We start from the raw sequence: 12,983 nt of genomic DNA on the forward strand, positions 1-12,983 counted from the left end.
GGAAAGAGAGAAGAGAGATTGATGAAGAATGAGAGATGATGAGAGCAAGAATTCTCTGAGACAGGCTGCCAAGTTGAAGCCAGGACATTTGACGGGCCACGATTGGCTTTCCTATGGGATAGACTAGAGAACTGTCTGTCTGTATCTGACCAATCTGAGAATCCCATCGTCAAATATTCGGGAAAACAGCGCCTCCGCTGTTGTTCCTCGAAATTAGACTCTGGGGGCAAGCTCTGTTTAGAATTTCGATCAACCGGAAAAGGCCCTTGCTTTTCCGCCGAGTTCCACTACTACCGCTGTGCCGCACTGTTTTCATTCCTACTTTCAACCATTCCTTTGCGGAACAAAACATGGATGTAACGGAGGAGGACATTTTTGCTAGTGTGCTAAGGAGAGTTGCTGTTCTACACAATGTTGAACATATCAAACCGCTTCAGCACATTTGTTTGAAATATTTAATCGATCGACGAGATGTTTTATTATGTTTAGCTACTGGTTTTGGAAAAAGCCTCGTATATCAAGTAGGGATGTCAGTAACGGATAGTTTCCCAACCGGTTAGCCGACAGGATTAACCGGGTCATTAACGGATAGTGGTTGATTTTTTTCTTTTTTTTAATAGGCTACCCCAAATGTAATATGCATGTATAGGCTACATAATTAAAGTTGGTAGACGAATGGTATACATTTATTTATGCTCCTTTTTTAAAAGACAAACAAAAAAGCAACATTTAACAATATAAATAAATTGTTGTAGGCTTAATCATCAATAAACATCGCATCTGCGCGTCTACAGTAGTCCTACAGAGGTCCGCCGGTTCTAGTCCAAAACATAAATAAATCCAGTCCAGATCTGAGCAACTTATACCTATAAAGCCACTGGACGCATGGGCTAAGCCTTTTTTTTATTATTAAGGAAGATCAGCAAGCATGTCACCGTGTTCCGTTTGTTGACTTTTCGCTGACGAGAAAACCCTCAAACATCGATAGCACATGGCTAACTTGATAGCCGTAAGCCGTGCCAGTGTGGGGAGACGGATAAGAGGAGGAAGCGGCAGCGGCTGTAAACGTTCTCCCTCCAGGCCAAATGGCCAATAATGGAATTAATAATGCCAAGTAGGTCTCTGCATTTATACGGTTGACATGTGTTCATCTCGTCTCGCTGTCACTCGCTTACATTTCGACTACCGCAAGTCTGCAAAGCTACCCTTGTAGCCAACTAGCCAGAAGTACAACAGAGAACTTTGGGACATTGAGGGGGCAGAAAACCGAGCCAGAGCGCTGTTCATGCAGCCTGGAGTGTGACAAGCTGGGCGGCGCAAATAAGAACAATTTTAGGCATGTGTGCAACATGACAACTGTTTTAAAGTATTGTACAGTGACAAGTACAGTCTCTGTAATGTTTATGTTGTACTATTACTAAAAACGATCTAAAATAAAGGGATTTAAGATCAGAACACGTATTTATTATTATGCAAATTAATCGTTAAAGCTGATAAAAATATCCGGATGTTTTTTAACGGTCGGCTAACCGGTTAGCCGGTTGTTTGGTGTTGTTTGTTGACCAGAGGAAGCCATGTTCAATAATAAGAAGCGTGTATAGGTTTGCTTCCAGTGGGACGAAATTTCCTAGCCGCACACACATGTAAATCCCGCCCACTAAATGTGATTGGGTGATTGCGCGGCTGACTTCCTGAACTACAGCGTCCATACTTGTAGGCCAGTGATACGTTTCTTTCTACTGCTTGCCGACAGACTAGTTGACGCGAGGCAACAGTCTGTCTTGAGAGACTAGTATCTGACTGACTGAGACGATGAAGAACAATCGTATCCACTCCCCTTCTCTCAATTTTCATTACTTTTTTCCTTTTTTCTTTATCTTCCTATTTATCTTTATCTTCCTGATTCCTATGTGTAGTCCCTTGTGGATACTAAATGCTAACTCCTTGGTAATAGGGTGAGCACTGACAGTCGATCATGAGTCTCCTTCGATGCGCATGATGTCAACTTTCTCCCATTTCAAAGGTTCTGTTGATGGACAGTGGAGCGTGTCTGCTGCGGAGGTTGGACCCCCCAGCACTGTACTGTAGGTGGTAGGGGTGTAACCTAACCATACATTTTAACAGCGATCACGATACATGGTTGACGATACGATATATGGACGATATTGGTTCATTATGGCGATCCGATACGAAACGATTCAATTATTTGAAATCGATACAGTAACTATGTAATTAAACCCCCATTGCTAAATGCCACGCACAAAAATGTAGTATTGATTTGCATTGAAAAACGATTCAATATTGATTTATTTGCATATAATTTCGATATACTTTCAATGTAGTTACTATATCGTTACACCCCTAGTAGGTGGTGGTCTGCTGTTACTATGGTACTTACTGTATAACCTCAGACCTCAAACATAAATGATAGCATTTGCAACTAGGCTGAATGAGAAAATGAAGCCACGCCAATAAATCAGCACAGAAGAATTATCAGCATGGTATTACTTTAATTATACTATGGCAGGCCACAACAATTGAGCCGTAGCTCACAAACTCAAATTGATAGACAGTGTGTGCGTGTGTGTGTGCGTTTGCGTGTGTGCGTGTTTGTGTGTGTGTTATTTACCCTTTATTTAACAGGTAAAGTCCCACTGAGATTGCAATCTCTCTCGCCAGGGAGCCCTGGCCAAGAAAGCAATCAAGCAAGGGCATTTCAATAAAAAGCAATTTATACAAACTCTAGTAAAACCTCAAGTCTAAAGTAAGATTTAAAAATCATCCAAATCAATCAAGTGCTCAAGTTTACGGTCACTCGAGCTGATTCCAGGACCATCATGGAGCATAAAATCTAAAAGTCATCCTCACAAAAAAAATCACAAATTGGGGTGTGTTTGTGTGCGCTTGCATGTGCGTGTGTGTGACTTTCATGTAAATCTACGTGAATTGGATTAATCTGGCCCAGCGCCAATCCCGTAGATTTACGTGAATTGTTTTTTTCTTCTTATTTTTTGGCTTTCGCCTTTATTTTATATTTTTTATGGAGGGACAGACAGTAGGCTGACAGGAAATGGGGAGAGAGATGGGGGGTGACATGCAGTAAAGGCTGTTGGGATCGTGGGAGTCGAACCCGCGGCACACTGCCAGACTGGATTACCAGCCAATGTGCCTGGACCGCTGAGCCCAGGCCGTGAATTGGTCTTTTATAGTGCTTTTGATCCATCGAGTCGAGATGCTACTCACATTAGCATTGGGTTGCTATTGCTGTCAATCACACTGGAGTGCGTCGTCTTGATCGCTGTGCACACCAACGCCCGTTCTATCTGTTTCTTTCAATCGCTTTCATCTCCAATTCCTTGTCCCAGATGTCAAAACAAGGTTTATATACGGTTTATACGGTCTACACAAGCATGCCGGCAGACCACCAAGGAGGGCGTTGGATACGTTTCTTGGTAAACTGACTACCGGTAAGGAAGGGACAGGTTCTCCGCACGTTATAAAGTGTAATCTACAGGACAGACAGAGTGATTGCCTTGAAGGACAGACTGTCCAGGACCACACTCCCAGGTTCTTAACAGTACAGTATATAGCAAACTACTACATCTGTGACCTTTTTCTGGTCTGCTGTCATTGACTTGTGACTGTTGACTGCTGTCAGAAAGGAATTGAGTTTCCCTAAGGAGGGACATGAATGACACATGTCACCAGCAAACCATTGTAGGAATGCATCCAAAAAGGTAGACGGGGAAGTTTTGACTTCTGGAGTTTCTCCTCTACTCCCTTCAATATTAAATCGTCCTCTTCTGAGATGTACTCAACTCTCCTCACTCAAAGTTTGACATGCTGTGTTTGGCGTTTGCAGTCGTACGCCGTCCACTGTGAGACACACTCCACAGTCCACAGGCAGCTGCTGTGAAACATGACAGCTTTTGGAACTCTCACACTAGTATTTTAAAAAGTAAAAATGGTTCCATCTTGAAATTGAAAGAGCTTGCTTCAATGATGGGGCATTTTCTATGGATCTTATTATAGAACCAACATGTTTTTTAGCCATGTCCAGCCTTTAGGGTTTGTGTAAACGCAAACATTGAAGACTAAAGTGTGTAAACACAAACATTGAAGACAAAAGTGAGGACGCAAATTGTGATTAGCCAGTATATGATGATTAGAGTGCCCCTCACTTCACACAGGGGTGATTTTTTTATTATCCTGCAGAGACAAATATTGAACTACTGTACATATTTAGCCACATGGAAAATTTTTGAGGAGCGCTCCTATACACAGGTTTAATGTTTGTCTTTAGTTCAATGTTTGTCTTGTAAACGCAGTAACGCACGGAAATTTACGCCATGTTTCATTTACGTCATATTGTCCCTTTTCAGCGCCAGCTGGTGGTCACCAGTTTAGGCTTTGAGTGCCAATTCTCCCATTATAAAGAGAGAGAGAATTTGTAATTATATTATGCATGTAATGTGCATGTCATCATCACCTGTACACCAGATTAGAGGATTTAAAAAAAATATGGATATATATATATATATATATATATATATATATATATTTATATATATATATATATATATATATATATATATATTTTTTTTTTTTCAAGGGATCACGTATTGTCGTCCGTGGCATCCGGTACATAATTGGCAATTAGACGTCTTGACGTTTATGGCTCTTAATGGTGTTTAATTGTGTTTGCACCGTTTGTTTTACATCACCATTACATCACCTAATCGATATGAGTTAGACTTTAATATATTAGTGCCCCTCACTAACAATTTTTAGTGATCACTTGGAAAGTGGTTCTATATAGTTAGTTAATGCGAGAGTGAGGTCTATAGCCAACACCATCTTGGGAGTCCTGGATCGCTGCCCTCCGCACTCTCCTATCTAACATCAGGTTCTTGAGCCCTACAGTGTTGTTAGCTTAGCTGTCGCGCCGCAGTGCATCTACATAGGTGGTGCGCTTAATTCTTTCCCCTCCTGGCTTTGCCCTGAGTTGGATCCCATAGAGTCAATTTACTGTACTTGCCTCAATACAAGTTGTGGGTTCCTGACGCAGTGTTCCTGACGCAGTGCCCTGCCTCATCCTTCTCTCTCTGACTTTGTCTGTGACCCATGGTACTGTAGATCCCCATAGCCAGTCGAGAACTCCAAATACCTCTGGGCCTGGACTGCCTGATCAGAACAGGTTCTATATAGAACCTTTTTTCAACCATATAAATAAAACCTCTCACATATTTTGTAGGAAGGGGATATTCTTATCTGAACTTAATGTTTATCATTCACGACCATCATTACAAATACAATATTGTGAACGAGAGAGATTGAGAAAGAGAAAGGAGACAGAGAGCCTAGAAAGAGAAAGTTAGTCATTCAGAGAGACTCACACATTCAGAGGAATAACACTGAGGCAGAGATGGAGGAATGAAGAGAGAGAACGACAGGCAGGCAGACAGACAGATGGGTCGAGTGCCCTCCAGCACTGAGCTAAGGTGTTTATTGTTGAGTTGAAGTTGTAGTAATGAGATTGTGTTCTGCTCCACTACCTAAGGCCACATGAGGTTAATGGTGTCCCATCATCTCGCACTACAGCCTGTCCCCTTCAGACACGCACGCACGTGCACACATCCAGACAGACACATTCAGACTCAGATAGACAGACAAACACACATAAAGACTGACAGGCACACACACGCTTGTAGTGGAAACACACACACACACACACACACACACACACACACACACACACACACACACACACACACACACACACATACACACACACACATTTATTTTGAAATATTGAAATATTTTGTTTAGGCTGGATGGACAGACATTGCCATCATTAGACCCAGAGCTAGTGGGGCCATAAACAGACAATAGAAAGTATGTAACCATAGCAACAGGGATGCCATTAAATCATATTCACGCACACACGGCGGCAGTGGCTCAGGTGTACCGTGGCTGGTAGAGTGGCCACTACCATTGGTGTATGAATGTGTGTGTGAATGGGTGAATGGATTGCACAATCTATGTAAAGCGCTTTGGATAAAAAGCGCTATATCACACACACACACACACACACACACACACACATAGCATTATTACTGTTTATTCAAAGGACGCCTTTTCAGGGTCTTTTCAGGGTCTTTCTGTGGGAACAAAATGTACCTTTACCACCCGCTCCAGCCAACGCTAAAAGCCTCCTCCGCGTAACCAAGCAAACGCTGAATGGATGGAGGGAGATGGAATGAAGCATCAGGGAATGGATGGAGGGAGATGGAATGAATTGGGCTGTGGAGAGAGATAAAGGAGGTTGGGTACATGGTTGGATTGTCAGATGGATGATTCATACTTCAGGGTCAGCGCAGTTTTGAGACCGCAAATGTCAATGCAGCCGAGGCTCCACATATACAGTATATATATTTAAAAAAAAATAGGGCAATGGGTTTTCTTTGCCAAAACAGCTTTTGGTAAAACTATGCCCATTAAAACTCATTCTAGGCCAAATACGTTTTTTACTTCTTTTAACAAATGGCCATCCAGGCCAAAGACGTCTTTAACATCTTTTTTATCTAAAAAAAAAAGAACAAATCTATGTTAGCCTGTGCTGAACTATTGCTACTGCAATTTAGCTATGTATGAGTTAAAATGTTTTGCAAAGGTAAGAGCTTTGTCCTCAGAGTGGAACTCTTAGCAGTATTAAAAAAAACCTCAGCCAAAATACTGAGCGTTCGCCGTTCAGAGTCCCACTTCCCCATAACAGCTTGAGAAAAATCACTACCCGTCTGAAGTGAGTGGTACTGTACTGTACTGTACTGTACTGTACTGTACTGTACTGTACTGTACTGTACTGTACTGTACTGTACTGTACTGTACTGTACTGTACTGTGTGTTAGGCTGTGCAACTTGGTGGTGAACAAACGCTATAACGCTATTTTCGTGCCCGGACAGACCCAGGGACAGACCCAGGGACACACATATCTGTGGTTGCACCACTCAAAAAGCAATATATGGCCAAGTCATAATGCTGTTTTCTATGGTTGACAGCGATGGATTTCGGAGGTTAGCAAACACGCTTTAGCCAAAGTATAAAAAATTCCACCGCGGCTGCATTTTAGTCAAACACTGGCACACAAGCCTGTTAAGTTTCTGTGTGTGACTGTAGGCCTACATGAAGGAGAGAGTATGTGCAATTGTGCATGCATGCATTTGCATCTTATCTTTGAGTTTGTGTGTGGGTGTGTGCGTGCAGGCGTGTGTTATGTCATAACAATTACAATTTACAATTTAGGCATTTAGCAGACTCTCTTAATCCAGAGTGATTTACAGTATGCAGTTGAAGCCCAAGTTGAGCCTTTGCATACGCCTGCAAGGTCGTCGAGGCTAGGGCAAGTGCTACGGGCTACTACAATACTACATATGAATTGAATTTAGCCCAGCACTGTTGTCAACCCAAGTGTTTCTCTGTGTCTATCTTTCTCTCAATCTCGTTGTTTCCCTCTCTCTTGTGTCTCCCCCCTCTCTCTCTCTGCAGGGCATAGGGGCAGATCCCAACACTGCCTTGGCCCTGCCCCCTGACTCCAAGGTTCTCAAAGAGAAAGCCGAGGAGGCCTCAGACCCAGAGGAGATGACCATCAGGATAGGTAGAGGCACAGGACACATTCCAGGCAAGGCCTCCCCTTCATATGCCCCACACTCAACCTAACCCCAACCACAGGCTTCTGTGCAAGCAAACAGACAGACAAAAGCATTTGGATATGTCACCAGATGTTCTAAAACTCTAGCCGTAAGCTTCGTTGATGGCTACCTGCTTTCTGCTATAACCCTTTCTTCTAATGTGTCTGCCCTTTCACATTTCTTGAGTCTTTACTTGGCTTTTCCTATCAGTTGTAGGCCTGCTTCTTCACGGCAGGAAGAACCAGTGTAGATGCCTCACTTTGGTGTATCTAATCCTGTTTTAATGCTGCAGCACTCTTCAATCAGTGCAACCAATTGAGTTTAGGAATAATGCAAAATTTATGACTTGCCAATATTGCTCCCATTTTGATTGCAGCGGCTTAAATGGAAGTAGAGTTGTACAGGCCTCTTGGGAATGCATGAAGCATGAAGTGGGACTTCAACAATGAATGGCTAACTGAGAAATACTAATCTAAAGGGCAGAATTTGCCTAACCCCATTATAGTGCTTAAAGGGACACTTCACCCCTTTTGCAATATTTTAATGATGTGTGGGAGACAACAAACACGTTCTTGGGGTTTCTTGAGCCCAGTGTTCATGAAATCATGGACACTTAAATACTAAAATATCTAAAAACACATATTACCCACATAGAAACCCCAGGAAAGTGTTTCTTGTCTCCAAAAAATAAATTTAAATAAGATCTGGTTGCAAAAGGGGTGAAGTGTCCCTTTAATAACAAATGTATTTGCCCTGCAAGTCATAAAATAATAATAAATAAATAATTATTAATCTTTACATTTTCTGCTCACCCGTTTGCTATATTGGCTCCATTTTTACCATTTAATTTATGTGACTTTCTGCCATTGAAGCTGAGCCAGTGGTGTTTCTGTGGTGTTGAGTGTAAACCTGGTAATGGGTTTCTACTACCCTCTCTCTCACTTTCTGTTTCTCAAACACACGCACGCACGGACGCACGCACGCACTCGCACGCATGTTGTCAGTGCTACGGCTGATCGTTATCAGCTCTGATAAAAAATCCCCATTAATTAGCAGAGGCAAATGAGTGGAAAGATTTAATCTATAGCGCTTATTGTGTATTGTGTGTGTGTGTGTGTGTGTGTGTGTGTGTGTGTGTGTGTGTGTGTGTGTGTGTGTGTGTGTGTGTGTGTGTGTGTGTGTGTGTGTGTGTGTGTGTGTGTGTGTGTGGGGGGGGGGTTTGGTTATTTACTTTGTAATTGTGTGTTTTTAGTCCCACTAGCATTAAGGATAAGGATTGCTTTTTATATATACTTTATTGTGAATTATTCAGGGTTTTACAATTTATGCATAAATTACATTAACTGGCTTATGGCCAGCCTAATTAACAGTGGACTGTGCCTTCTGCCTGCACTATTCATATGTTTAATTTGTCATTTTAATGCTAATAGAAAAATCTGTGACATACACACTATATCTCATTTTAACACGGCAATCCTATAGTATATTATACCCAGTCCTGATGGTGGCGGTAACGTCAACCATTATGCCGATTTTGACCAAATAGAGCGAATCTGGCGAAAGCACTTCCGAACCATAACATCCGGTAGTAGCTTTGGACTGTGCAGCACTGTCAGATCTCCGGGATGCTAAGCTATCATCGTATATTTTATAACTAAGTCAAATTAAGCTCTAATCAAGCCCCAAATATCGCATTTTACACAGCGATGCACATAAAGACTGTGCGCGACTGACCGTGCATGCGCAGATTTCGGAGGGTTTTAGGTAGATTACATCGGCCGTTAGCCAAAACAGGTTACAGGGAATTAAACGATTACGTCAATATCACCATGGTTTTCCACAGTTTGTTCACAACTGTGCAAACAACAGAACAGTAAAACTCTTGTTCCATGCCAGACATTTTTTCAGCAAAGACCCCATACATGGCAGCATTGTAATTTATATTCATTTCAAAACCAATTTGCAGCATTTTCCCCCAGACAAATCTACAGTAGACCTCTGGCAGTCTACTAGCAGGTGCTCTCATCTTCATCACAATTTATAATTGGGCATTTAACAGTTTTAACGAAGCAGCTCCATTTTACTACTGCTCTTACAGCTAGTCTCCTCACATAGACCAGCCACATTACATCTCTCTTTTTTTCAGAGATATTTTTACTACTGCTTACCCGCTTTTGATTTTCATCAAGATATTTGATTGCAGTGTCCTGAATAGATTGCAATTTAATGTCCTGTGCAACCGGACCTTTCCTTTAGTAGTGCTAACTTTAGACCAGAATCACCACTAGAACGTTTTTTCCCATGAGTCAGCGCACCAGATTCCAAGGAATGCAATGCCAATATGGTCTAGTTGGGTGTAAGGAGCAGCACAGTCTCTAGTGGTTCTCAAACACCTTTGGCTCAGGTCATCCCTGTAAATACCTTTTTCATCCACGGCACCCCTGATATACAGTAGCACCTTTTGTCATCTTAAAGGAGAGTTTCGCACAAGCTGTTTTCTTGCCTAAAACGGTTAGGAAGAAATTTCCCTTAACGGTATGTAAATATGTATATCCTTCCCCCAAAGATGCAGTATGTCACAAGGTTTTGCCACTGATCTACTGTAGGCTAAAAACGTTTTTACGTTTAACTAAAAACGTTTAACTGGGGTCCCTGGGGCTGCCTGGGACAACACATTTTCACATAGGGGTCGGTGGCCAAATACATAGTTTTTGGGGTCCTTGACGTGAAAACCTTTGAGAACCACAGACATAGAAACATCTTTTTCTGAAAACTGTCATGATTTTAGAAGACATTTGATCTCGGGTCTAAATCGGTTTAAGTGGTTAAACTGAAGGCACATTGATAAATTCCAGGTATTATCACAGTATTCTGCAGCACCCCACAGCACCCACTTTCAAGGTGGCGCCCATGGTATTGCTGGCTCTGAGCATGTTCATTATAAATTATAAATTTGGCATTTGAAATTCAATGTCAATATGCTCCTTGGAATATATTAATTCCAAGGTTTTTGTTTTGTTTTGTTTTTCTTTGTGTATACGAGCAGGCTGAATGAGATCAGCTTCTGTCTCTGTGACAGCTCCCTCGGGCGTTGTTGGTCACTGCTCATAAAGAGCACTGCACATCCAATCTGAGCGCATCATTTCAGTGACATTTAATTTAACGTGTGGTCAAAAAGATGTATGGCAGCATCCCCGAATTAAATGAGGACGAAAACCAATCTGATAGAGGGGAAAACATGTTTTTGGTTTTTTGGGAGGGGATTTGTTCCAACATTCACCCTTGTAAAGACCAAATAGCTTTTAGAAGCCTACTGCAAAGAAAGATTATGGAATATTTGCGTGCGTGCGTTACCCATGTCCTCTGTCCAGAAAGGGGGGATGTGGGCAATACCAATGCGTGTGCACATTCACATAAATATCATACACAATCCTATTAAATCCCAACATGTGCACAAACAGAGTACCATGCTGTCTGCATACATTCTGAATCCTCATGGCATGTATTTGTAACTAGGCCAGCACACACACACATGCACAAATAAGAAAACACAAATGAACACTCATTTGTAAATAGATTAGTCATTTACAATGCCATGCACACACACACACACACACACACACACACACACACCAAACAAACCTTTCTCTTCCAACTTCTTTTCTGTTCCATCTTCTGATGTGAAATGATTGGTTGTTTCAACGGTCTTCACTTGAGCTTTATCTCGGATGATATTGGTTTGGTGTTTCCAGTCTGCCTGTCTGACATTTGAGGGCTAAATTGTTCTCATCTTCTGCTTGGCTTCTTCATTTTGGGAAATAGTGGTGACTTATTTGTGTTCACCTGTGTTGATTTCAAGGCTCAAACCTTTGTATTGTAATGATAGTGCATGTTCTCAGCCATCATAGAAGATACTGTAAGCACAATGTCATTGGATCCAATTGATTTGTGTGGTATATGAATGTGGATGGTATGTATTGCCTTTTCTTTTTCTTTAACCAGAGGAACACTATGCTATGCAATGCATGAGTACTTCTTTGTACACATCTATCTCATGAAGGCCAAAGTTTCCTTGTTGACATCTGCCTGGAGATACACATTGATTTTCCTTGTAAATGTATGCTGATTCTTTGAAACATCAGTGCTTCCTTGCCCCGTAGGTACAGTATGAGCTCTGGTGTGGGAAGACTAATATGGCTTTTCCGATATCGTTCTGAGGCCATGCCGTGACGGATTCAACAGTTTCTAACGGCCAACAGTTATGTTAGCTGTGGTGCAGCCTGCAGGAGTAGGAAATTCCTAGGAACATTTACAGTGTATCAGCAAATTACTGATACTGTAAGTCAAAGTCAACCAAAGTTGTAACCAAGATACTCGACATCTGGTACAAAATCACCTGCAACGGCATCACATACTGTAAGCATGGCATCATCTTGTGATGACATGAGAGCATATTTATTGGAGAATTGCACAATGCAAGACAGACTCAGTCCAGAGCAGTGTTTTTGGCGGCATATTTTGATTTTAGTTTTAGTCCTAGTCTCTTCAATAGTTTTCATTTAGTTTTCACCTGGAATGTTTTAGTGTTAGTCTAGTTTTAGTCGACTAAATCTACAGTTGATTTAGTCGACTAAATTGTATTTTGGCGGGCCTTGATGCTGTCGAGATGACCGTTTTTTTAGTCTTAGTTTTAGTCATCATAGCTTAGTGTTCATTTAGTTTCCATTTAGGTTTCGTCAGTGGGTAGTCAACGAACATTTTTCATCTTGGTTTTAGTCAACGAAAACAACACTGGTCCAGAGGAGAAATTCCAGAGACGGGAATGTTATTAGTCTAGTCTAATTTCTTAACAAACGGCCATCAATTTGAACAGCTCATAACCCTATAGCTTCCCCCCAATGACGGTGCCCAGCAGCTTTCACACTGATTTCGACATATTCCAGAGTGATTCACATGACCACTCGAGGCAATATTTATACTGAATCAAGCAAGCATTTATTCGCTTGGCATTTAATATCCATAAGTTCTCATTACATTTGTAGATTGGCAAAGAGATTTGGTGTAGGCCTGTACTGCCTTGCGGTCTAAATTTAATTTTAGTAGTCTGTTTTAGTGACACCACTTGTAGCTAGCTTTCATATGGAAGGACATTTTTGTTTTTAATTGAGAGGTACAGTATATAGTACAGTATGTGATGCTTATATGAATAACCTCGTAAGCCATGCAGAAATAGCAATGTGATACGATTTGAGCTTTTCTGTATTTATTCAAATCTATAATTTTTTAAAATGTAT

General features: G+C 41.5%; 1 protein-coding gene across 2 annotated transcripts in view; it reads left to right on the forward strand.

The window, feature by feature from the left end:
* The window catches only part of slc39a11 (solute carrier family 39, member 11), a 74,558-nt gene that overhangs the window by 31,144 nt on the left and 30,431 nt on the right, over positions 1 to 12,983 (forward strand). Inside the window, exon 5 of one of the 2 annotated variants that reach the window (XM_080789053.1) lies at positions 7,547 to 7,679. In XM_080789053.1, the coding sequence (XP_080645179.1) occupies positions 7,547 to 7,679 (133 nt within the window). The remainder of the gene's footprint in view (positions 1 to 7,546; positions 7,680 to 12,983) is intronic. The other variant, XM_080789054.1, reaches the window with a different exon arrangement.

The sequence above is a fragment of the Protomyctophum bolini genome (assembly GCF_963924005.1).
Source record: "Protomyctophum bolini genome assembly, chromosome: 18".
Lineage (NCBI taxonomy): Eukaryota > Metazoa > Chordata > Actinopteri > Myctophiformes > Myctophidae > Protomyctophum > Protomyctophum bolini.